The sequence below is a fragment of the Haliotis asinina genome, chromosome 1, assembly GCF_037392515.1.
Source record: "Haliotis asinina isolate JCU_RB_2024 chromosome 1, JCU_Hal_asi_v2, whole genome shotgun sequence".
Taxonomy (NCBI): Eukaryota; Metazoa; Mollusca; class Gastropoda; order Lepetellida; family Haliotidae; genus Haliotis; species Haliotis asinina.
This window is the reverse complement of record NC_090280.1, coordinates 9,655,742-9,678,830: the sequence shown is the minus strand read 5'-3', so window position 1 is coordinate 9,678,830 and position 23,089 is coordinate 9,655,742. Positions and strand designations below refer to the sequence as shown.

At 39.6% G+C, this 23,089-nt stretch overlaps 1 protein-coding gene across 1 annotated transcript; it reads left to right on the top strand.

Moving 5' to 3' along the window:
- Nucleotides 1–10,747: 10,747 nt before the first annotated feature.
- On the top strand, nucleotides 10,748–18,671 carry LOC137290247 (uncharacterized). The gene is made up of 8 exons (XM_067821049.1): nucleotides 10,748–10,841; nucleotides 11,170–11,262; nucleotides 14,468–14,566; nucleotides 16,164–16,308; nucleotides 16,426–16,556; nucleotides 16,843–16,979; nucleotides 17,873–18,047; nucleotides 18,445–18,671. Exons 1-8 carry the CDS (start codon nucleotides 10,748–10,750, stop codon nucleotides 18,669–18,671), a joined length of 1,101 nt encoding a protein of 366 aa, XP_067677150.1.
- The last annotated feature ends 4,418 nt before the right edge of the window (nucleotides 18,672–23,089 follow it).

The window sequence follows — 23,089 nt, the reverse complement described above, 5'->3', positions numbered from 1 at the left end:
ATCTTGCCTCAAACATAATGGTAGATAGGACTGATCAAAATGATCGACTCTCGGAAATATCGCTGTTAGGAAAAATATCAATTACAAGTGAAAAAAAACAACAACAAAAAACCCCATGTCCATGACCATAAGAAATGTCTGATAAATAGAAAGAATTACCAGAGCTGAGTGCACAACTGTTATGATACCAGGAGTTTTTATTTGTTTCAGTTCTGTAGTTTTTCAGCAGTACGATGTTGCTCGTTCCAGACCAGACGGACCAGACAATCCAGTGATTGCCACCATGCGAGACGAAAACAGAGCATGTGTTTTTGTGTAGGATAAAGTACGGGGTCATGATTAGAAGAGTAAGCACATTAAAATATTGTGACAGAGTTTAATGGGTAAGACCTGTTACCAGGTCTTACTTTTCAAACGTCCGACCTCCAGTTCAGCAAGAAGTCATTACATGAAAATCAGGTACCTCCAGTACAGTGGGACATGAATAGACAGTTAGGTCTATGAATCACCATGAAATACCAATGATTCCAGCTGTTACTGAAAATGCGAGTGTATCCTGCTCCATGGGTGGAACCCGTCATAAACATATTCAAAGTCTAGTCAGTTGTGTTCCTGAAAGTAGAATGAAATGCATGGGCTTTTTTTGTATTTTTGTCACCGATATCTCAAATTTAGAAATGTTCTCCCAATTACCTTCTTGCTGTTCTTGTTAATTATTTACTGTATATTATTTACTGATTAATTTATTAAACATTGCCAAAACAGCGAACATCAAGGGTGAAGAAATACATTAGCACCATATTTAACTCAAACGCTCAGACACAATAGCCCAGTGCATGTGCAAAGACGGACGTCCTCTGCTACTTGTGGCAATTGGGCACTGGTAGTTGTGAATCGGTTGGTTCCGAGGGGCTAAGAACACAGCACAATGGTCACCTGCCCTTTATGTTTTTTCTGGGTTTTACAGAGCGAGGTCTGTTCTGTACGCTACCAGTGACCTGAAACCTGTTCCTCAGTCAGTGAAGGGCAAATGACATACCTGTAGGCGGCGATAAACACTTTCACCACGTTGTAACCATGCAATGGCGCTGCATCTGTAATGGGTGCTTAAAGGTATGCGCTGTGGTATGGTGAAGACGTTCTGAAGCTTCAATACTGTCTGCAGCTTCTCTTTAAAGGAAACGTTTCTGCAGCTTGTCTTTAAAGGAAACGTTGCCACAAACTGCATGCGAAGTCTGTCCTCCACATACACGATTTTGTTTTCTTTCAGCATTTGATTCAAACATGGTGCTGGTGTTTCAGCGCCCTTGTTTTTCGCAGTTTTGACGTTTCATTTCACTCAAACACAACCAAGATTAAATCAAATTCTAACATGTCGTTGGAAGTGCTCATAAAACGTTGTATTTACTTTGGAGTATGAATGACCTCACCACGTTTAAGTTCCAACATGACCATCAAAATTATGGGTGTCCCCATACTTTTTGTTTGTTGTGTATACCCTGGCTTTTTTTAGCTGTCTCTTTTACTACACGTCCGGTCTCCCATGGTTTTGTTTTGTTTATACTGCAGGTGTAATTGACGATGTCCTAACTGGTATGAAACAGCTGCTTTATCGTCATAGTGACTACTCTTTCTGCTCCCAAATCATACAAGAAAAGAGGGACAGCAAATTATTCATTTCTTCTTTATATCGATGGTATCTCCTTATGCGCACTTCACGAGAATACGTCTTATCGCGGGAACTAAGCCATTTTTCGGACTCTCCTTCTAGCGCTGTGGACGTTGACATTGTTGCCGTCGTTAGCGTAGTGGTTGGGGACGTCGAAGTAGCGGAGGTGGGTATAGGGGCGACTGTGTTTGCTGAGATTTCCTGCTGAAGTATTGAGGAAGTTATGTGCCTGGCTAGCTGTGCCTCTGTGTCCAGTGCAATGCATGACAACTTACTCGTTAACTAAACGAGCTACTAAAGTAACATGAAACATATACCGAACCACATTCTAAATGTCACACGGATAGCGGTTTCTTGAAGCACACAATTTAATTCACTTTCAGCAACAATCAAAATGGAGAATTGAGTTCAAACTTGACAATTATGTTTGACATATTTTCGGGAATCACATTTAGAGTTCACACAGATACAGCCACGAGAAATAGTATCATTTAGATACCCTAAAGTCGGTATTGTGTGTGGTCTCCACAGGCTTCGGTGAAAGCGGTGCAACATCTGTAAATGGATTGAATCAGTCGATAATCAGTGAGTCTTCTTTGAATCTCGTCCCAAATGTGTTTTTTTTGCACGTAAATCCTAACTGAATGCCAGCTATTGTAGGGTTTGGATGCCATGTTGCCTTAGCCAGTCAAATGTTGCTGTGGCAGTGTGAGTACGAGCGTTGCTGTAACGTTCAAAATGTGGTACAACGTGAGGGTTTGTGTCTTGGTCAATATAGCGAGCAGCTGTTACGTAAATTCCTCAAATTCCTCAGCCTGGACCATGATTCTGGAACACCACGGTGCTTGGACCACTCAACGAGTCCCTTTCAACAATACTCTCTTTGAAAACAGTTCCCATGCCTTCACCATACTCTCACTCTGCCATCGACTGTCGAAACACAATTTTGGCTTTCAGGAGATAACAGCACAGTTCTCCACTGTCGATAACGCTAATTTCGATGCTGAGTTGCCCACTGGAGTCGATTTTGGCGGCGATTGCCGGTGAGGACATGACTACGACATGGTCTGTGACAGTAGAGGTTTCTTCCACGGAAAGGTCAACGTACTGCCTCGCGATCGTTACTGATGGGTCTGTTGTGAGTCACGGTGTCCTTGCGTGCTTTTTCCTTGGTTCTGGGGAAGACATCTTGCAGATGGTTGCAGACAATCTGTCGGTCTTGACGTTGTGATATTACTGCAGGTCGCCCACTGCATGGACATTCCTGGATCATGTTAGAGACCTCGTACTATTCTTGCAGTGTGTAGATTGTCCTACATTGTACACTGAAATGATTGGCAGTGTAGCCAGCTTGCAATAGTCAGGAGATTTGGTTCTTTTGATCTCAGGTAATTATTGCCATGACGATTGAGTCCAAACAACCATAATTTCAGGGGCCCGTTTTCATTGGATGGGTTGCATGTGCATTGTCATTTTCACGAATGTCATACAGAACCTTTTACCACGGCTGCCTTTTTAGGTGCGTTTGGTCGGTATACGTTTTCATCGGATAACACATTGACGTTGGTCATTTTGGATTGAAAACCATGTTAACAAAACGATACAATCATAAGGAAAAGTGCCTTTTGCAGGAACAAAACTGTGTGTTTCTTTTGTGGTTCATATATTCAAATTTCTTGTCAGAATATCCGATAATTATTAGGAACAAATGTAATAATTATTGTTAAGTGACAGATGACCTTCTATTTCATTGTTAAATATAAAGACAATACAAAATTACCTTTCCTGAGTGATCAGTGTGATTTCCCTTAATGCCAGCGTCGACATTGACCGTCCACTCTCACCTTCAGGGCTCACACATCTCACCGCTGCCATGCCGACCGGGCAAGCTATCGCGTTGAAATGAGCTGTTTCAGAAATTAATCCGCATGTGCTATTAAAATATTACACTAATCACCTTATACATGAACAGTTTACAACATCAGACCGAACCAAGCAGGAATTGTGGATACTCGCGACCTGGAGTGAATTTCACGATCATTGCTTGCTGAAGCAGAGACAATGAAGACGAATAGGAGCGAGATACCAGAAAATGGATTCTTAATTAATCATGATGTTGGAATCCATTCACATGATTGCAAAATTATGTGTAATAAGCAAAAGTATCAAAACTCGACCGGACATTTAGTATAAGTAAGTTAGATTCATGGTTTCCTCGGTACAGCGGTCAGTAGGCTTCTCTTTGGAGGCCCTTCACCTAAAACAGCTGTATATTGACCGATACACATGAATGTAACCAACAAATGCCTGTTTGGCAACGAAACAATAGTCTGTATCAAATCATCCAACCACCGAATAAGGAAGTTATTCATTCGTAAAGTTTGTCCTTATCTTCCTCCACATGGCTGCTGTAAAACCTCATGATATTCTTTGAGATCCTGATAAAAACCGGCAGGCTCGATTGTACTAAGACAGCTAGCTTGTGCCGGTTAGGGCAACCTTTAACTTTACTAGGCTAAAGGGGTTGTCAAGCCTCGATTTGGGGAATTAGCTATTGGGAGCGAACCTTGAAACAAGAAAGGAGAGGGCTGTGAGTTCCTTGGGTTTATTCAAGCAAGTGTGTTGAGATGACATTCACAAAACACCAATTGATACATAATAATGACATACAAATAATAGACATAACAATCAATATCCTAATACACTTTCAGTATAAGTCAAGTAATTTAAGCATAACAATCAATATCCTAATACACTTTCAGTATAAGTCAAGTAATTTAAGCATAACAATCAATATCCTAATACACTTTCAGTATAAGTCAAGTAATTTAAGCATAACAATCAATATCCTAATACACTTTCAGTATAAGTCAAATAATTTAAGCATAACAATCAATATCCTAATACACTTTCAGTATAAGTCAAGTAATTTAAGCATAACAGTCAATATCCTAATACACTTTCAGTATAAGTCAAGTAATTTAAGCATAACAATCAATATCCTAATACACTTTCAGTATAAGTCAAGTAATTTAAGCAGTGAGTGGTATAATAGAGTGTGCATGGTAACCTCTTACAGAAACATAATACAAATAATACAACATAACCTAATCTTGCGGGTAAAGTGATACCTATTGTAACGATTTATGACTATCAGGGGTGTAGCGCCTAATATTCTATCTACGGTAATGGGTCCACGATAATTACGGTATGTAGTGCCTATTGCATTAACTACGGTTTGGATTAATGTCCGTTATGGTAGGTCGCGCTTGATGCATTAACTACGGTATTGCAAGACGCACTCTAACTACAACGTTAGCAAATGTTTTCTCAATACAATACGGTACGTGACATAACTAAGTAATATATGTAACTACAGGGGAGAAGGTACAGTTTTAGCTAGAGTGATGCTAATTTGTTTTATCATGAATTATTTGGGTGACTACGCTAAATGTTTCCCGACTGATGTTGCTGTGGGCAACGAGCGGTTTCGATATATACGGAGTTTATCAATAACGTGGAATATCTGTAATACTGTAATGCTATACTTAAAGATGTCGGAATGTACATTTTTTGCTTTACAAACAAGACAATAACACAGCTAAATGGCAATGTTAACTTTCTAGGATGGCTCTGATAAAATACGGCACTGGATAGGAACAGAATGAATGCTGAAATTACATGCTGAACTATGCGGGTTTGAAAGTATAATTTCGTGAAATAGGAAGAGAAGACAATGCCATTTTCGAATGATTACGGTATTTAAATTGAACGTTTCAAATCATAAGTGAAATACTTATTTATGTTTATGAGACATCAAAATACAAATGTTGACTGTTGTAACCTGTTCTGTGAACGCGTATTTGATGCAAATCTACTCGAATATTATTTGATCCACGGAATCTCTTAAAATACGGAATAACTGCCCTACATACAAACTCATCATTGCTCGAAATAATTGTATAAACTCTCGGAACTGATTTTGCGACTAAACTACAAGCATCTAGGCTACTGAACACGAATCTAACCTGTATGTACAGATCTAACACGCAAATTGAATAAAACTGGACAAAGACTAGGGATATACATGTACAGCTGTGTGTCGAAAGATAGAAAAGAAATATTCGTTTGTACATTAAAAACATAAAACTTGAGGAGCCCACGACGCAATGTGCATAATTAAATACTTCTGGGTAGTGGCTAAGGATTAATGTAAAACCAGCACTTGCACTGAAGAGTGCTTCAATATCGTAGGAGCGCTTCAATTTAACTCTAGCCATTTAAGACGATAATTACAAAGACATAACAAGTTAGATATAAACAAGAATAAGGTTTAAATGTTTCTTACCTTGAAACAAGAAAGGAGAGAGCTGTGAGTTCCTTGGGTTTATTCAAGCAAGTGTGCCTGAGATGGAAGAACCCAGGATTTTATAACCCACAGCTCTACCCGTTTGTCGTTATCAAGTTTCTCCGATGTTGGAGCTTTCCATATGCGTTATCTACCCTATGCTGACAAGGTTTACTATACGAGGTAGGTGGTAAGGAGATGATTACCTAACAAGACTTGATTTTCTTTATGGTATAGGCATGGCCGGTTTGTGTCAGCTGCTAATCCAAATATCTGTCAGTACGTGGTCATGGCATTTACGACAAGACAAAGAGGGTGGTACGATGGTAAAATTGATTTTCGATTACGGCCTAGTTGGTGGTATAGATGCTCCTGCTGAGATGGGCCTACCTATCTGCGCTTGACCATGGGATGTAGCCGAGAAGAAAGGCCAGTGCCGACACAGCTCACTAATTTCATCTGTGATTAATTAGTTAAGGCTGGCATGGACGTGTTTGCTAATTGCCTGACGCTTTGCTTGACAAACAAGATACACTATGCATAGTAATTGCTCCTATACGGATTTCCTTAGTTAAGAATTACTTTTGAAAAATATAAAAATATATGAGGAAATATATGCACTGTAACAGTACCTATAAACTCGTGACATGTAAAAACAAAAGGTTTGAGCTGTTGGAATGTTGTTCGCATGAAACGAAAGCTGACTATTGGAAAATTGAAACCATTCCTTTTGTCACAGAGACTTGCGGATAGTTCTTTGTCACTGACTCCTTAGGCATAGATCTGATTATTAAAAACAGGGGCGGTCTCACTGGGCGGTTTCCCAGGTTATACGTATGAAAAATGTGTTAACAACGATATCGTACATAACCTTAATGATAGAAAAATGTACTTTTGTCGGGCAGTATACAAATTTAGAACTTTAGTCATGGTTTGCTTCTAAATAACACCCAAGGCGCTATTTTGTAGATAATGTAAGCACACGTAACAACTCACCAGTGTGAAAATTAGCCATTTCTCTCAGACCTATTTGGCTTTTCTGCTCAAAGTTACATTCCCGATATTTATTCATAATCGACCGATATTTTGTTAACGATTATCGGCCTATAACAATACCACCCGTAGTGACAGAAATATATAATGTCAGTATGGCTTCTGTGTTGTTATTTGATTTTGAATGTATCATCATGTATTCGCTTACGGTTAAATAGCTACTAGAATTTCCCACGTGTTATATAACCAAGCCCGTCGGACAACCAGGCGGCCCATCACATGAAAGCATGACTGTTTTATCGTCCTTTTAACAAGGCTTTGATATCGCTTCGTGAACTAGTAGAACGAATCGGGGCCAAACTATCACTTTCAATGCACGTGGTAAGACATTCCATGATCGAGTGACGAATTCCATAAGTATGTAACATCAGTGCAGTGGATTACATCAGTTATAGTTGGTACTAGTAATGCGGATTACAGGTAGAAGGTCCATCTGTTAACAGGACAATACGGGTTGTGTTTAGACTCAAGGCGCGGCAAGTATGTGTCCTCTGAACCATTTTCAATTCTGCTGTACACATTGAGAGAAAAAACATGGTTGATATCTACATTATATCATTTACGTTTGACTGGTCACTTTCAATGTTTAATGTCAGCAAAATGTCATGCTGAAAAATAAGGCGACAGGGTTATTTTGCGGGGATGCATTTGGTCCTATGTTTTTTATGTTAATTGATATAAATGCACAGGCATTACATCTCATAACCCATTTCGAATGTTTCTAGTGTTGGTGAGTGTAATATGTGTCATCACAATTTGGAAATGATTCAAAAAGCCATACTCAGAATTTCGCTTAAATTGTAGAACAGTTTTGTCGTCACGGGGAGGAATTTGTCCCCAGTAGTCGACAAATATTTTGGATATCATATATTGGGCGTGTCTCTGTTGGTCCTCAAGGAAAGTTTGGATATATTCATCAGTTATCTTAAACTATCCTAAAGGTAAACGATTGGAAACTGCTAGCTGCTCGGATAGCCCAAGAAGGAGTATAGGGCTTGACACACGTTATGCGAAGGCCTTGGCCACCTATTTCACGCCTAGGCATATGGTGAGGTGAACTGATCAGTTCTACTGTGTGTTCTTGCATATAATCCACATCCCATGCATCTAGTGATGCATTTGTAATGAGAATGTTATGAACACAAATGTTTTGCAACAGAAGCAAGGTATCAACATGGTGATGTTTATATTACCATTAACGAAGGTCAAGGTCACTTGTACCATGATATTTAGACCTGATCGTGTCTATGACGAACTTCAGCACATTCCTGGCCACATATAAATAATGAAACATCTGATTAGGTAACATTGCAAGTCTATACTATTAAACGAGAAACGCATATCTCTGTTGATGTCTGCATCTAGAAAGAGTGCGCACCATTTCCGTCAAAGGTTGCTGACTTACACTTCATTGAGGTAAATTTGAATACTAATGATAGCTTGAAATAGAGCAATTAACATTTCGACGCTTTGTACGTTATCGTCTTGTTACTTATATCTATCCTGTGCAGTGACCATGTGAGAGCTCTACATCGTGAACCAATTTTAAGCTTGTAGTTTTTGTCAGAAAATCAAAACATGTTTTATCCTTTATGTGGTGAGAACAATGCGTACTTGTACAATGTTGAGTATATTACCAACGTTATAGATTCAAATACGTTCTATATAACGTGGATCTACTTTGACGAAAACTGCATAACGTGCGTAATTCAAGGGAAAGATGCGTTGTAAACTGAATAGGGATACCAGTGCCATTCTTGATGCATTAGTCTCATGCGTTCAGAAAGTGTCTTTGTGTCCAAGTTCTCAGTCACCCTATTTAAAATGTCAAACCACAAAAATTATATTTGTGTATAATATAACATGGAAACATGAACCCTGCCCAAACCCATAACTAAATTTAAAATTGATCCCGCTCCACTCACTATCCAGAATCAAGTACGACTACATCCTGAGTAGTGTCTTCGTTTTGTATAAATAAGATATTGGATATTTTAGTTGAATATACTTAAGGCTTTTATGTGCCTTGTGGTTAACAGTATTTTGAACAGTATAAAATATATAAGTTTTAGAAATGTATGAAATGTGGCTAGCAAAGACAGATATAGCTTGAACATTGATCGATAAAAAGGTGAAAATCATAAACAGAATGCTGACGTCGTGTCAGACTGTGTTACTCTGAAGCTTTATGCATAGATTCAAATATAACATAGACGAGGAGGTTTCAATGCTAGCGTGTTCTGTTGCGCAATTAACCAACAACACGATGTCCTTATGACTTTTTAATTCCTAAACAAACCTGCATGTGGCTGAACTGCGATGCACATTTTATCTCTGACCTGCTGGGAAATATCGGATATATCACCTTTAAATCCATTATCATCTCTCCCTAAACAAATTCTAAAATAAATATTGATAACATTTTTTCGCCTAACTATACATAATTCAAGGAGCAGCCTCACATAAATCCGATAGTCTCTCCTTGTCTTGGGTTCATAGACTTATGAAAATACTGTTTGTCTACACCCTAATTTCACTCGGTCATGCACACATTGACACACAACACGTTGTTCGGTGTTCGGCAATGGTGGTTTTGTTGAAGGAAGTGCAGCTGACAGTGACTGTCTCTCACCCGAGACCCGTCTATTCTGCGTGGTATTTGTTGATCTGCGTCAGTCTGCTCCTGTCCTGCGTCTGCGTTTTCTGTAAAAGCCTTCGTTTTCTATGGATAGTCGAGGCGTGATTTTCTCTCCTCCTGACACACAAGTTTTATTAATTCGTTCTGGTAAATGGGGATTGTCCAGTACATTATGTCATGAAAATCTTCTGGCGCTTGGACTGCGATACGTCACCTACAGTCTGGTCATCGAACTGAATTGGTGGCACTTGAAGTATAGCCGTTGGCTAAAGTCCCTGGACGGTTACCCATAATGGACCTTCTTATAGTCTTTTTAAGGGAGTGATCACAATTATATTACACTTGTATATTTGCTTCAGTAAGCAAAATTAATCACACAGTTTTCCTGTTCCAGCACACACCATCGAAGATATACGTGACTTTAGTCATGCTGGTCTCATCCTTTCCCTCGGTAGCTGTTCGGACGTGTTTGTGCATCAATGCATATTTCGGAATGGCTTCTTTGAAGTGAGCGAGAGAGTAAATATTTTAACTCACAATGGCAGTATTTCAGCCATAGAGTGACACATTTAAGTTACAGATTTATAATGATGGAGGATAAATTTAAAAAAAAACCCAAAATGGCATCGGACATTAAAACCACCAGATTATCACAGAGTGAGTGAGTGAGTGGGCGAGTGAGTGAGTGAGTGGGCTAGTGAGTGAGTGAGTGCGTGAGTGCGTGAGTGCGTGAGTGCGTGAGTGAGTGAGTGAGTGGGCGAGTCAGGATTTCAAGTCACACCGGCAGCATTTCAGCCACACCGCGATTGAATCAAGATATGGATTTATAACAATTAAAGTTAATTTTTTTAAAAATATATCATCATTTATATCACCATTTCAGATGTCAGCAACTGTTGAAGAATCTAGCCATAAATCAACATGACACATACACTACTATTAAAGACAGCAGTAGGTTTAAATTTATTTGTGAATTGTTTTAGGACTTACTTACCACTTCTTTGAGGAGAACAAATTGACATCAGTACAGATTTATAGAATGGAGGAGATGAAGCGATGCAACCACAGGGTCCAATTCGTTAGTGAGCGTAAAGCAGCTGCTGCCATTAAACACGACATCATCGACGTCTTACGTGAGTGTAAACCGGGTCCATTATATCATTCCTTCTGAATAACCTACACGTGTTTTATCTTTTGAATATGTTATGAATTAACGGACAAGTGGCAGGCATGGTATAGACACAATTTATCCATTATTGTGAAAACAAATAAAACGAACAAACGTTTTATTTGAGTAGCATTGTGTTGACATGCAATGTGTCGAGTTTTAGATCATCTTTACAAATATGCCCCTTAGCTATTGTGAATCTTTCATGGATCCATTATGACAATTCTGAATGGTAATTTTGATTCGATCTTGCTTCATAATTATGACGATGGCAAATATGGAGTTTTTGGCAGGTAAGATTCCTGTGTCGTCCAACCAGTTCCACATCGGGGACTATGGAGTGGCGGATGCTTCAATATCGATGGACGTAATACAAGCCATGTTAGGTAAATATCAATATCTATTGTCTAAACCTCATCTTTCTGATGTTACAGGTGTGTTTTAAGTAGTGTTTTTCGACGTGTTATATCCTGGAGTTTTGTATGTGTGTTTTTCATTGTGCTATGTCCCATACTGAATGCAGTCAAAACTACAGTCACAGGACACTTCAGTCGAATCTTCGTACCAGTCAGAAAGTGTATCCCAGATTTACAAATGCCTTGTATGAGACCACTTTAAAAATGACATTGTTTATTGAGAAATATAAAGTAACTGTGATTATAAGTGACTAGTATGATAATGAAAACTATGATATCCATACTGTTGAAATTTTGTCATATATTCACCTTTTTCAAATCTATAATACTTGTAGTCATGTTGAGATTAAACCTTTTGTTCTTCTCTAATCAGGAAACACATGACGGTATGTGTTCTACATCCGGGATATTGCTACTAAGATAGTACAATGTGCTAAATGTGTATTTTCAACAAAACACTCAAAATAATGACCATGAAACACTGACCTTCACTAAGGTCACAATGTCTTTGTGCCAAGAAGAGATTGTGTGACACGCAACGGAATTGCAGACTGTGATATCTGTGTGCAGTGTGTTACCAAATATGAACTTGTTAACTGTGTAAATCACGCGAAGTACATGTGTCTGCATCAGGACTTAACTATTAACTTTTGTAGCCTGAGGGACACAGTGTTCAGGATTATACTATGACTTCATAATTACGTGAATGTATACTATAAGTAGCCTTATATGTACATTTAAAATCAATAACAGTGATAAAATGTATTAGGGTGCCACTTCACAATGCAAAGCAGTAGTACATGCGCTGACCGTTAAGTCTGTTGTTTTAGTAGGTCTGTGTGGTTTACACAGACGTTTCTGGTAAGATTAATGCACACGTACTTGTGCTGTCGCTAACTGTTGGTCAAGAAGCCAGGCCCCCAAATTAGGGAAAATGTGGCGAAGTTCTGGCGACCGAACGGATGTGATGTTTTGACAATCAGAAATCATTGATCTTTGATTCAAAGCCGTTTGTCACCAGCTACCGTGCGTGAACACCGTGCAAGGGGCTTTTCAAGATGCAACAGGCTATTTCTGTTGTGGGGATATTTTGACCGATGACTGGCTGGTTTAATTTAAGAAGTGATAGTTTAGGAATGCTCAGAACATGATATAAAATCATGGACAATCATAGAATGTATATGCTCATCGTAAAATATCAGTTAAATGTCAAATGTAATAGAGGGCATTTGGAATAAAAATATTACTTAAAAATTACAGGTTCATGGCAATTCTACCAAAATTATGTTTTTTCTAAATCAGGTATATCATATGAAGATCACTTATACGTTTGGTTGGCACTGTATGCATGAAAGAAACATTGCAAGGAAACAAATATTGGTACTTTGTATTTAGATTAGTAAAGCATTACATAATGCCTATTCAACAGCGACAGCTCCATGCTCTAAATGATACCAAACATCTCAAGATTCTGTTGCATTATCATTAAAATCAAACCACACAACAGAAAGCTCTCAAAATCGACAAAATCATTTCCATGCTCATAAGAAATCTATTGTGTTGATTTGTTTCCATCACAAGGGATAAATATTTCAAAGTACCAATGAAGATCGATACTTTTAATAAGGTACATATTATTCATTTAATACTTGAGTTTTAAATGAGGTTGAATTAATCGATAAATTTTGATATGTATTGCATTTTAATTTGTGGGAATAAATTGCCGACTTTGACTGTTTGTGACATTACCTTTAAACGCGTAAACTTATTGTCCCCCTAATAAGGCATTTCCTATGAAATGATTTCTCACTCGAAATATTTTTTAATCACACAGTATGTGCTTTTTTAAAGTATGGCTAATTTTGACTATAATCGCCAATGTGTATTTGCGGGATGATGGGATGATGTAAATCCAGCTAAAGTCCATGTGATGTACCTTCAGCGGTTGAGGAGCTATATATAGCCGATATTTATACTTTCATGTCCGCATTTGAAATCAAATTTTAGAGATAGATGCTATTTTTACCTCTGAATTACTGTTACGTTCTAGTTGGTTTTACAGTCCTTCAAAGACACTTCTTTATATTATACATGCATTTGTGGAGAATTTACATTTTGTTTTTGTCAATATAAGGCTGAAATATTGTTCACTCACTTATTCATACTAATCTATAGTCTATAATTATGTCTGTGATATTCCAGTTACTTTTAGTGTCCTTCCTCAACAGGTTTCAATTATGACGTATTGTGACATTAAAACATGTTAATATTCGCGATGTGGCTGAGATATTGCCCATGTGAGTTAAAATCTCAAATCACTCACTCACTCGTAAAAAATCTTTGTCCAAAACAGTCGATTGTATAATTGTGATTACATCATGATCAGTTATCACGGCTGTATGATGTTGTAAACAAATTGGGTCTGAACCAGACAATCCAGTAATTGTGGCCATTCGATACGCTGATATCGATACCATGTCTCGACGAATCACTATGCAATTGAGATGACACCAGGTGTTATTATTTTGTTGAAGATTGGTCCTTCCACAGCTGAAATGATATGTTATATCTTCAGTGAATGAGCAATATTTCAGCTAAATGATCTAGCCTGCTCCAGGCAATCCAGTGATCAACAGCATGAACATAGATTTACTTAACTGGACACGTGTCAAGAAAAACAGCGAGCCTCACCAACCTATCCCTTTGGTCGCGTCTTACGATAAACATGGGCAACTGAAGATGAATTCTAACCCCCTGAGCTTCACGGGTCGCTGCATCCTAAACATTTCCCTGCGCGGTGGTTACGCATGGTAAATGGCGACAACTGGTTTTATATCAAAGCCCAGTCATCCCTGATTGTGAAAACTCCCATCCCATTCGACCGCCAGAACTTCACCATTCTAGAATAAGAGAGAGATAAGTATACACGTAAATGTATAACATGGGTTTGTGGTATCCTCACTATCACTCTGTATTCAATAGAATATTCAATATTGCGGTTACAGTTATTCACAAATATATAGGTTCTTGACATGTGGTGATTTCCGATATACTCAAACTTTCAGTGTATTTTGTAACTGACGTTTCGTTGAATGCCGCTCACAAAGTCCTTAATTATATGTCTTTCTGCTCTTTTTGTATCGGTTGTAGTTTGAAGGACATGGTTGTATTTCAGGAGAAATCCGCCGCCTCTATGGTGGCGACCTTGAGATCAGTGTCATGTATGAAGACACTTACAAAAATGACTTCAACGCGCTCTTTCACAAACTGTATGGTAAGTATTTTCTGGGTTTATACATGCAATAAACATGTGCATGTTCATGCCCTAGAGTGTTTGGTTGACGGTAGAACCACGTCAGTCCCGTGCGAGGCTTCTCCAGTGTGACTGGACATATTGACGTTGATTACGCACCGAGGACATGTAGGGAACAATTATCAGCTGCCATGTAGTGTTCATTCACAGCAACCACAACACCCACACAGTGACCACAAACACCTGCTTTGTGACCAGATAGAACATATATGTCATGCATGTTTCGCAATTGTACTCAGAACACTCATATGTCTATATCTGAAAAAGAAAAAGAAAAGAAAACCCCGATGTGACTCAAAGTATGGTGTTATTCGTAGGTATCTCATCTCGGCTGATTGTATCCTTCATATCTAGCTCTTGTGTTAGTTTTCTTGACGTGTTACCTGCTTTTCCCCAACTATGATCAGGCCCATCTGAGTGATTCCATCTATTTCTGTTGGGAGTAAATCATCAGAAGGCTGTTTTGTCATTACTGAACGACATGACATCACAGATATAACTAAACGCTTTGGATAAGTTCCTTTCTTTAACGTTTGACAGTCCAGTCCAGGAACAAGATAAGTAGTGACTCGAGGATTACGTATATATACAGGGATAACTACTTCTTCCAGAAACATCATGTCCCCAAATTACACCTACACTCTATTGAGAGAGAAATCGTAGGGTTCAAAATGTGGCCCGATTTCCCGAAACCAACGTAAGTCTGTCTTGACTTAAGTTTGAGTTGTTACTCAAATTTGAGAAAATGCATTTCCCAGAATGAAGTAAAATCAATATTAAACTTAAACGCAGTAGACAATTTGAGTTTAATGAATAGAGTAATTAAGTTGTTTGAGCATTCCTGTCTTCAAAATGTAGCTGAGTTAGAAATGCAGCTGTTTCAAATTGTCAACTCAGTTTGAAATTTGAGCAAAAACTGAAGTTTGTTTCGAGAAGTCGGGATGTGTTTTCACAGGAAACGTTTTAACGATCTGCGCTTTCATTCTAAATAAGGATATGCCCAACCATCCAATATAAAGATGTAACTGCACATAGGGAATTTTGTGAGGATGCCCAAGTGATCAAAGTTTGGATTTTTTACGCTTGTTGAGAGGTATCGGGGTGATAACGTTTGAACATGTTTGAAATCGTGGCTGAGATGGCAAGAGATTACGCAAATTATCTGCGGCTTTTCAAAAAAACGTCATTTCATTTTATTCCACTGAATAATAAATGAAACATTCAGACAACATTAGGATATAAAGAAGGGTTTTATGCAATTTGCAGTGGGGAATGGAATAAGATAGGACACGAATGCGCACGTATGTCGTTTTAGATTACATTCTAGTCATATACTTTTGATTACCTTGAAAGAGGTAGCGCGTGTTCACAAATCTACACTAGCTAATAATTTGAAATGTCAATAAATTTTATGCAATGAATATATGTGTCAAATGTGTCTCGCTTGCATGAGATCAAAAACTATAAGTGGAAAGGCATCTAACACCCACATGATTGGTTAAATGTGTATGAAGTGATGCCGGAAACGTGGTAAATTGTAGTTTGAGTGTTTTCTCAGGTCCCGTGTGTGAACCCCCCAGTTATCTTGGCAACGACTCTCAACTTTTCATATCAGCATGTGCTACGAACTTCTACAAACAGTGCGTGCCCTCCAATACCATGAACATCATACTGTGTTTCATCGCACTGCACTGGCTCTCCAGGTAGATATAGCTATTCACACCTACCTTTCGCAGTGTTGTTGTTTGTACTTAAAATTGCAGCAGCGTAACTTATAATACAAGACGTGGATTTCTTGAAGTTGTCTGGATTTATTCCAGACCTGTTGACGTAAATGGCGACGTGACATCAGATCTCTTTCTGAACGCGATGTCCAGGGACGCTGCCAAGAAAATAGCAGCTGATGACTGGAAGAACTTCCTTCAGTGTAGGTCCAGAGAACTCATGAAAGGTACGGTGCCTCATGCATCAATGTCCCAGTCGTCTTTAAGAGCGAATAAAACTCACATATTATGTACACTTTTAACCATTACACATGAGAGACGTATGGTATTACTTTGCAATCGTTGGTCGGCTAAACATAGGTATTGAAGCCTGATGTCCTAGGAATGGGTGGCGTCACCTATATGATGCGTTTACATGTTATTTGTGACTGTGATATCACACATTTATGCACTAACTAGTGCAGATATCTGGAAATACCAAGCTTTACCAATAGTTTACACACTTATGGGCAGGTGGTCATCTTGTTTGTTCCATCCCCATCTACAATCCCGAACTGCTCTACGGTAATGCTGTGTCCTCGGCCGATGGCCTCTTCACAATCTTCAACATTATGCTCCGGAAGTACTGGAAACAAGGGAAGATATCGAAGGTTGGACAAGTCCTAGTGCTTGAGAAAGTCTAATAGCCTATAACAAGTTAAATGTATTATTACGTATTCTGTATAATACCTCTTACGGCTATTTCAAGACAATTATTCATTTTGGTTAATGCTGAACACCAGTGAGTCCATTTGAAGGCGACGTATTTGTAACAGGTGTAGTCAGCAGAGGGTGTTCAGTGATTCACCTGGGAGTAGTTAAAAGTTTTGAATATAACTAAGAAGTACACTTAGCCGCGTTTAGAGCGCCTTGCCAGTATAGTTGGCATCTATGATCTACCATGGTAAAGCTGGGAACAATCTGGTGCGCCTTCATACTCAGGACCGAAAATGCGGCCAGCTCAACATCCATCGTTAAAATTTGTTAAACAAAATAGCGACTTTTTTACGACTGGCACAATGGATATCTCAGCCACAGACTGAACAGCAGTCAAGACAATGTGATGTCTTGGTTTCATAGATCACAATCCACAACATATCTAGTGTGCAATAAAAATCACATCTGCATTGAATGGCTGTGGCTTTCACCACTTGCCCCCTTTATCTACACAGGAATTGTTTCGGAAGATTTCTTTCAGCGTTTTCGTTTGCAGAAATGTGTAAAAAGAAAGTACCAAATCGGTCAATGTTGACCCTTGGGACTATTCAGTCACATGTTGTAGAAAACAATGCACTATAACATATAAAGGACCTTGTACAAGTAGCTATGAAATGAAAATACATTTCGCTTACGCTCCAAACGGTTTCGTTTTTGTGGAAGTGTTTATTAAGAGGTATGCAGAATTCATGTATTCCCCGGGTAACTAGTTCATGAGGAGAACATTCAGAAAATATCTACCGACAAGATCTCAAGGCAGATTATACCAGTAACTCCGATGTTGCAGATGGAGATGAAGAAGGCGGTATTGAATGAATACTTTAGAACAGTTCATGAAGTCAGACACCCTTTTGAAGACATTACATCGCCCATCATGACATCTGGACTAAGACTGTGTCGACTGGAAGTTAAACAGATCGAATGTCAACATAAGACCACATGGAGGAATCGTCTCGTGAAAGGTACGTTAATGCTTACCGTCAAAACTGACGCTCACAAAAAAGAAACGATTATACGTGTACTCATCATCTGTATTAAAGCTTTCTGTAAACAATCGATTTAGGGCCAACACTCCAATGCTTGACATGATGAAGCAAGCTTCTACTCTGTCAGTGACATAACCTGACCACATCCAGACCACTAAGGGGTAAATGAAAGGTTTTGTGTTAATGGTTGGATATTGTGGCGTGCATTCTGCTGGTATATTTCTACACTGAGACTTCACGTAAAAATCAAAATATTTGTGAAGCATACATGTACATGCTGTCGATACATAATGGGTCAGACGTTTGAATATGCTTTCAAACAGATGTTATTTCATAGGAACTACATTGAATGATTACCAATTTACCCTCGTAGACGGAATTGATGATCGTGAAAGATTTGCCCATGGGATGACGGAGATGATCCGTGTGTGGACACAAGGCACTATGGAGTCCGCCCTAGCAACGACCAGAAGAGCTGCTGAGAAAGACAACCTCCTTGACGACTTCTACTCCGATCTGAAACACAATCTGCTTGACTATAATCCTGAGACATTCAACAGTGAATACCTTCTGGCCTATGTGTTTATTGAGAAAGTATGAATTCAGATACAGATGTTCATTGATATGGCCTTCTCTGATATGAAACACATATCTTTTTCACTACCGCCATCAGTTGAAGCTGAATGGCGAAACACGGTGAATCAATGATCTCCACATAATTACTCTTAAGTGAAATAGTAGACTTGTACCACTTGTATCACACAAATATACCATGTTCAAAGCTAAGTACTGTTTTCTTTTGGCCTCTGTCGCTGGAGATTGTGTAGACGTCCTGTGGATTGTTGTCGTTGATCTCTCATTAACGTTGCCACAGCTGCTGTGTTCAGAAAACAAGTGAACGTTTGCCATTCAAGCGGACAATTTATGCCTGTATACATGCATGATTCACATGCATCTCGACTCCAACTCGAATTATTCCATTTCCACAAACAAAAACATTTCTAACCTCAAACTCAAACAATACTTCACAGGGCAAAACCGGCTATACCACCACGATTCATGGTTTATTCAAACTTCACTTTCGGTTTATATATTTAAAAAAATATGCTCAAATACTCTTTCAATCCTTGAATGCCATATCCAATAGTACGACGTTTCTTTGACCCTTCAGTATATATGTGTCATTACGTCGTTAATGCGGTTTTTCTCAGTTTCACTTCAACATACATATTGTTGAAATACTGTAACGTACCTACAACCGATGTCTATCGGTAGAACACAAAACAAACATTTAGTTTCCTGCAATTGACCAGTCGCATTCGGAGTACCTTGACAATGCCTTCACCCGTTTCACCATTGTTACCAGTCACATCACCCGTCACGGCAGAAGATGTCAGAGACGATGCTAAGGAATATGGGGGACAGAGAAGGGCCAAAAATGGTGCTGAATTAGGGAAGGAAATCTGGGGCAGAGACAAACGAAGTAAGGAACACTGTGGAAGAGTTCTGCTATTGTTTTGTTTGTGTATTCGTTTGTTTCTTTCTTTGTTTATTGCCGCACTCAGCAATAGCCTAGCCTTGAGCCGACGGTCTGTAAATATCCCAAGCAATCCAGTGATCAATGACATGTGCCATTCAAATCAGTGAGCCTGCCCACCTGATCTCGTGACCAACCGTCTCGAACGGACACGATGTATACCGACATTTTAGTACAATTTTCAGATTAACTGAGAGTTTCGTGTCTCCTGTTTCCTGAACTGCCATGCTGCCATGATTTGTAAAGATGACCTAATAATGTTTTACAATGTCAAGCCACAACAACTGTATCTGGTTAAACAGGTTAAGATAACCAGGTCTCTGACGGAAGTAGACGTGGACGAGTGACATACTCTAATTACAGATTAGGATGGGAGTGCCGCTGTCACCTGTTCCATTGTCGTTCCTCTTAGTGACGACGTATGCATATTGTCTCTCGTGACTGTGTGTACATTTGGTATCGTTCAAATATACGTGTTCATCTGCATCAGCTAACAGCCAAAATGCTTATAGACGAATATACATGAAAAAAAATGCGTAAATGCCGAGAGAAAGGTCATAGGTAATTATAGGTCATGTCACGACAGAACTCACCTGCAGGTATGTTGAATCACTATGGGCAATATTGCCATCACATATTTTAAACCATCATGGTTGGTTGGCTTCCGTCACTGTAATATTGATGCAGTGGACACTCTCCGCTTGTGGGTCCATTGGACACTGTCTGGAGGACGTGTCACAGTCAGGGACAATCGCGACATGGGGCAGAACAGATGACGCAATAATAATAACAGTTTCATCATTGGCAATGAATGTAACGACTTTCTGCCGAGTGAGTGAGGTAAAATTTGTCGTCACATCGTCAATATTTCAGCCATACCGTGACGAGAACAATCAATTATATAAATAATAGTTACTGGAAAATTGGTAAAACCCGTCGAAACGTGAGATTAAATGAGAACTTATGATACTAAAAATATCCTTCATAGTTTTGTGCCTTTCTGAGGATAGTTTTGTTCTCAACCGACGTTTAAGACGGGGAACCAAATCAGTTGATCAATGGACTGATGACATTTCAGATGATCAAGAGAAGTGACCTGTATACGGTTAACAAAAATACGAAGTGATGAGTGTATATTGGATGAAGTCGATCAATAAACTGAAGGGCAAAAGAAACTATACCAAAATATTTTTCAAGATGATGATATCATTTTGGATTCGCATCATAAGTTTTGAAGTGGAAAAAATCGCCCGAACGCAACTGTACTGGGTCAAACAAGGAAAACACGTGCATCATCCCAAATATGGACTTTATTGAACCTTTCACGTGACAATCAACATGCACGTGCATCGTGACAAGATGGCGGCAAACGGTATAAAAACCGTCCATTGGCAAGCCTTACACCAATGTTACACCGATGCACGTAACTGACATGCCGAGGTTAACTGCAGCACAGCGCGAGAGAGCAATTGGAATGATCCAGCTTGGAGCACGTCATGCACACGTTGCAAGAATTTTCAACTGCACCCGTACAACAATAACCAGGCTGCAAACACGATTACGACAAATAGGCACGACCGCGGACAGGCCAAGGAGCGGTAGACCTCGTGTTACAACTCCAGCCGAAGACCAGTATCTGCGGACCATTCATCTTCGTAATCGTTTCGTGACGGTGACGTCGACGGCAGCAACAGCTCTTCACCATGTTGTCAGCAGGAGAACTGTTTCCCGACGTCTCCGACGACATGGTATTCGAGCCTACAGACCCTTCCGTGGAATAACCCTGACCCGTCAAGATCGACGTAACCGTCTCCAATGGTCAAGGAGATTACAACATTGGCAGAACCGGAACTGGCAAAGGATACTGTTCACGGACGAGAGCAGGTTCCAGTTGTATCGAGCTGACGGGAGAATCCGTGTATATCGCTGAAGGGGAGAACGGACGGCGCAATGATGTATCCAGGAGACGGTACCGTTCGGGGATGGAAGCGTGATGGTTTGGGGTGGAATATGCAGTGACCGCACAACTCACCTTGTGTTTGAACGAAACCTCAATGCCCAGGGGTACATCGACGACGTGCTTCGCCCTGTTGTCATTCCCTACCTCCAACAGAACCGACGAGTGCTGTTCCAACACTACAACGCTCGTCCCCATACAGCCAGGGTTACAAGAGACTTTCTAGCGGCAAACAACGCCAACACTTTGCCGTGGCCTGTCAGATCACCAGACCTGTCGCCCATTGAACACCTTTGGGACCATCTTGACCGGCAAATAAGGGCCAGACATCCACCTCCATCAAGAAAAGACACCTTGATACAGGCACTGGAAGAGGAATGGCAAGCCGTACCGAATCACGTCATCAGACGTTTCATCAGCTCCGTTCGTCGACGTGTTCAAGCGTGCATTGATGCCAATGGGGGGCACACACGTTATTGACGCTTTAACGAGGACAAATCTTCCCTTTTCTGAAGTGATATTCGGAAAGTTTGAGTTTGAAAGTTGCCATTTTACCCCACTGCCATAATTTGTGTTACTGTCAGTACAGTTTATGTCATTTTGATGTGTAACTTCCATTAAAATGTTGGCAAATAAATTCTCTTTGAATCCCACCTAATGTTTCATGTCAACATAGTTTTATGTGTCGTATTTCATGGTTGAAATGTTGGTATAGTTTTGTTTTGCCCATCAGTTTATATAATGTAGGTGACATAGTTACAAAGACTTGTTACAATACACGTGACCAAGGGAGTTGACCTCGATAGGGTGGACACGATACGATGAATGTACAATGAATGTTACGCAATGTGTAAGTGGGACCTTGGAAGAGTGGCCAAGACAGGGTGACCAGATCAAGGTGACCTGACCAGAGGATCTAAACTGGTAGCCAAAGCAGATAACCAAGATATGCAATCAGACGGGTTGTATTTGCTTGAAGCAAGGTGAGGGAAATATTATTGTACGAATTGTCAAAGTACATTCTGAACATCGCAAACTAGTTTACTGAATATTTAGAATAATAAAACGAGAGATGCAATAGAGCCTTGAGTCATATTCTGTTGATGTATCTGTCAACAAATGAGTCAAATATGCGAAATTCATACTTTGTTTGTAAGTAGAATCATACATTGCACCGAGGTCTTGGACAGAGCGCTGCTGATGACGTCACGATCAGAACAAAGTAATAGTGCAGGCGCGGATGTGCAACCCACTCAAGACTGTTCCTTTTCCATGACGACGGCAGATGACACTCCTTAAAATGTGTGAGTGTGATCGGAACTTTGGAACAAGAGAAACGTGCATAAAATCTTTGAAAGCTCACTTTGAACGTGCACGCGAACCCAGCTGATTGTCTGGTTCATATAGATATATCCAAGAAAGGACAAGGTTTCATCCAAGGGGGAGATGAGCATTTCGTTTTTCGCCTCCTGACTATGTAGAGCTAGAAATACACCACGGGCTGGTATACGTGAATTTGACGGT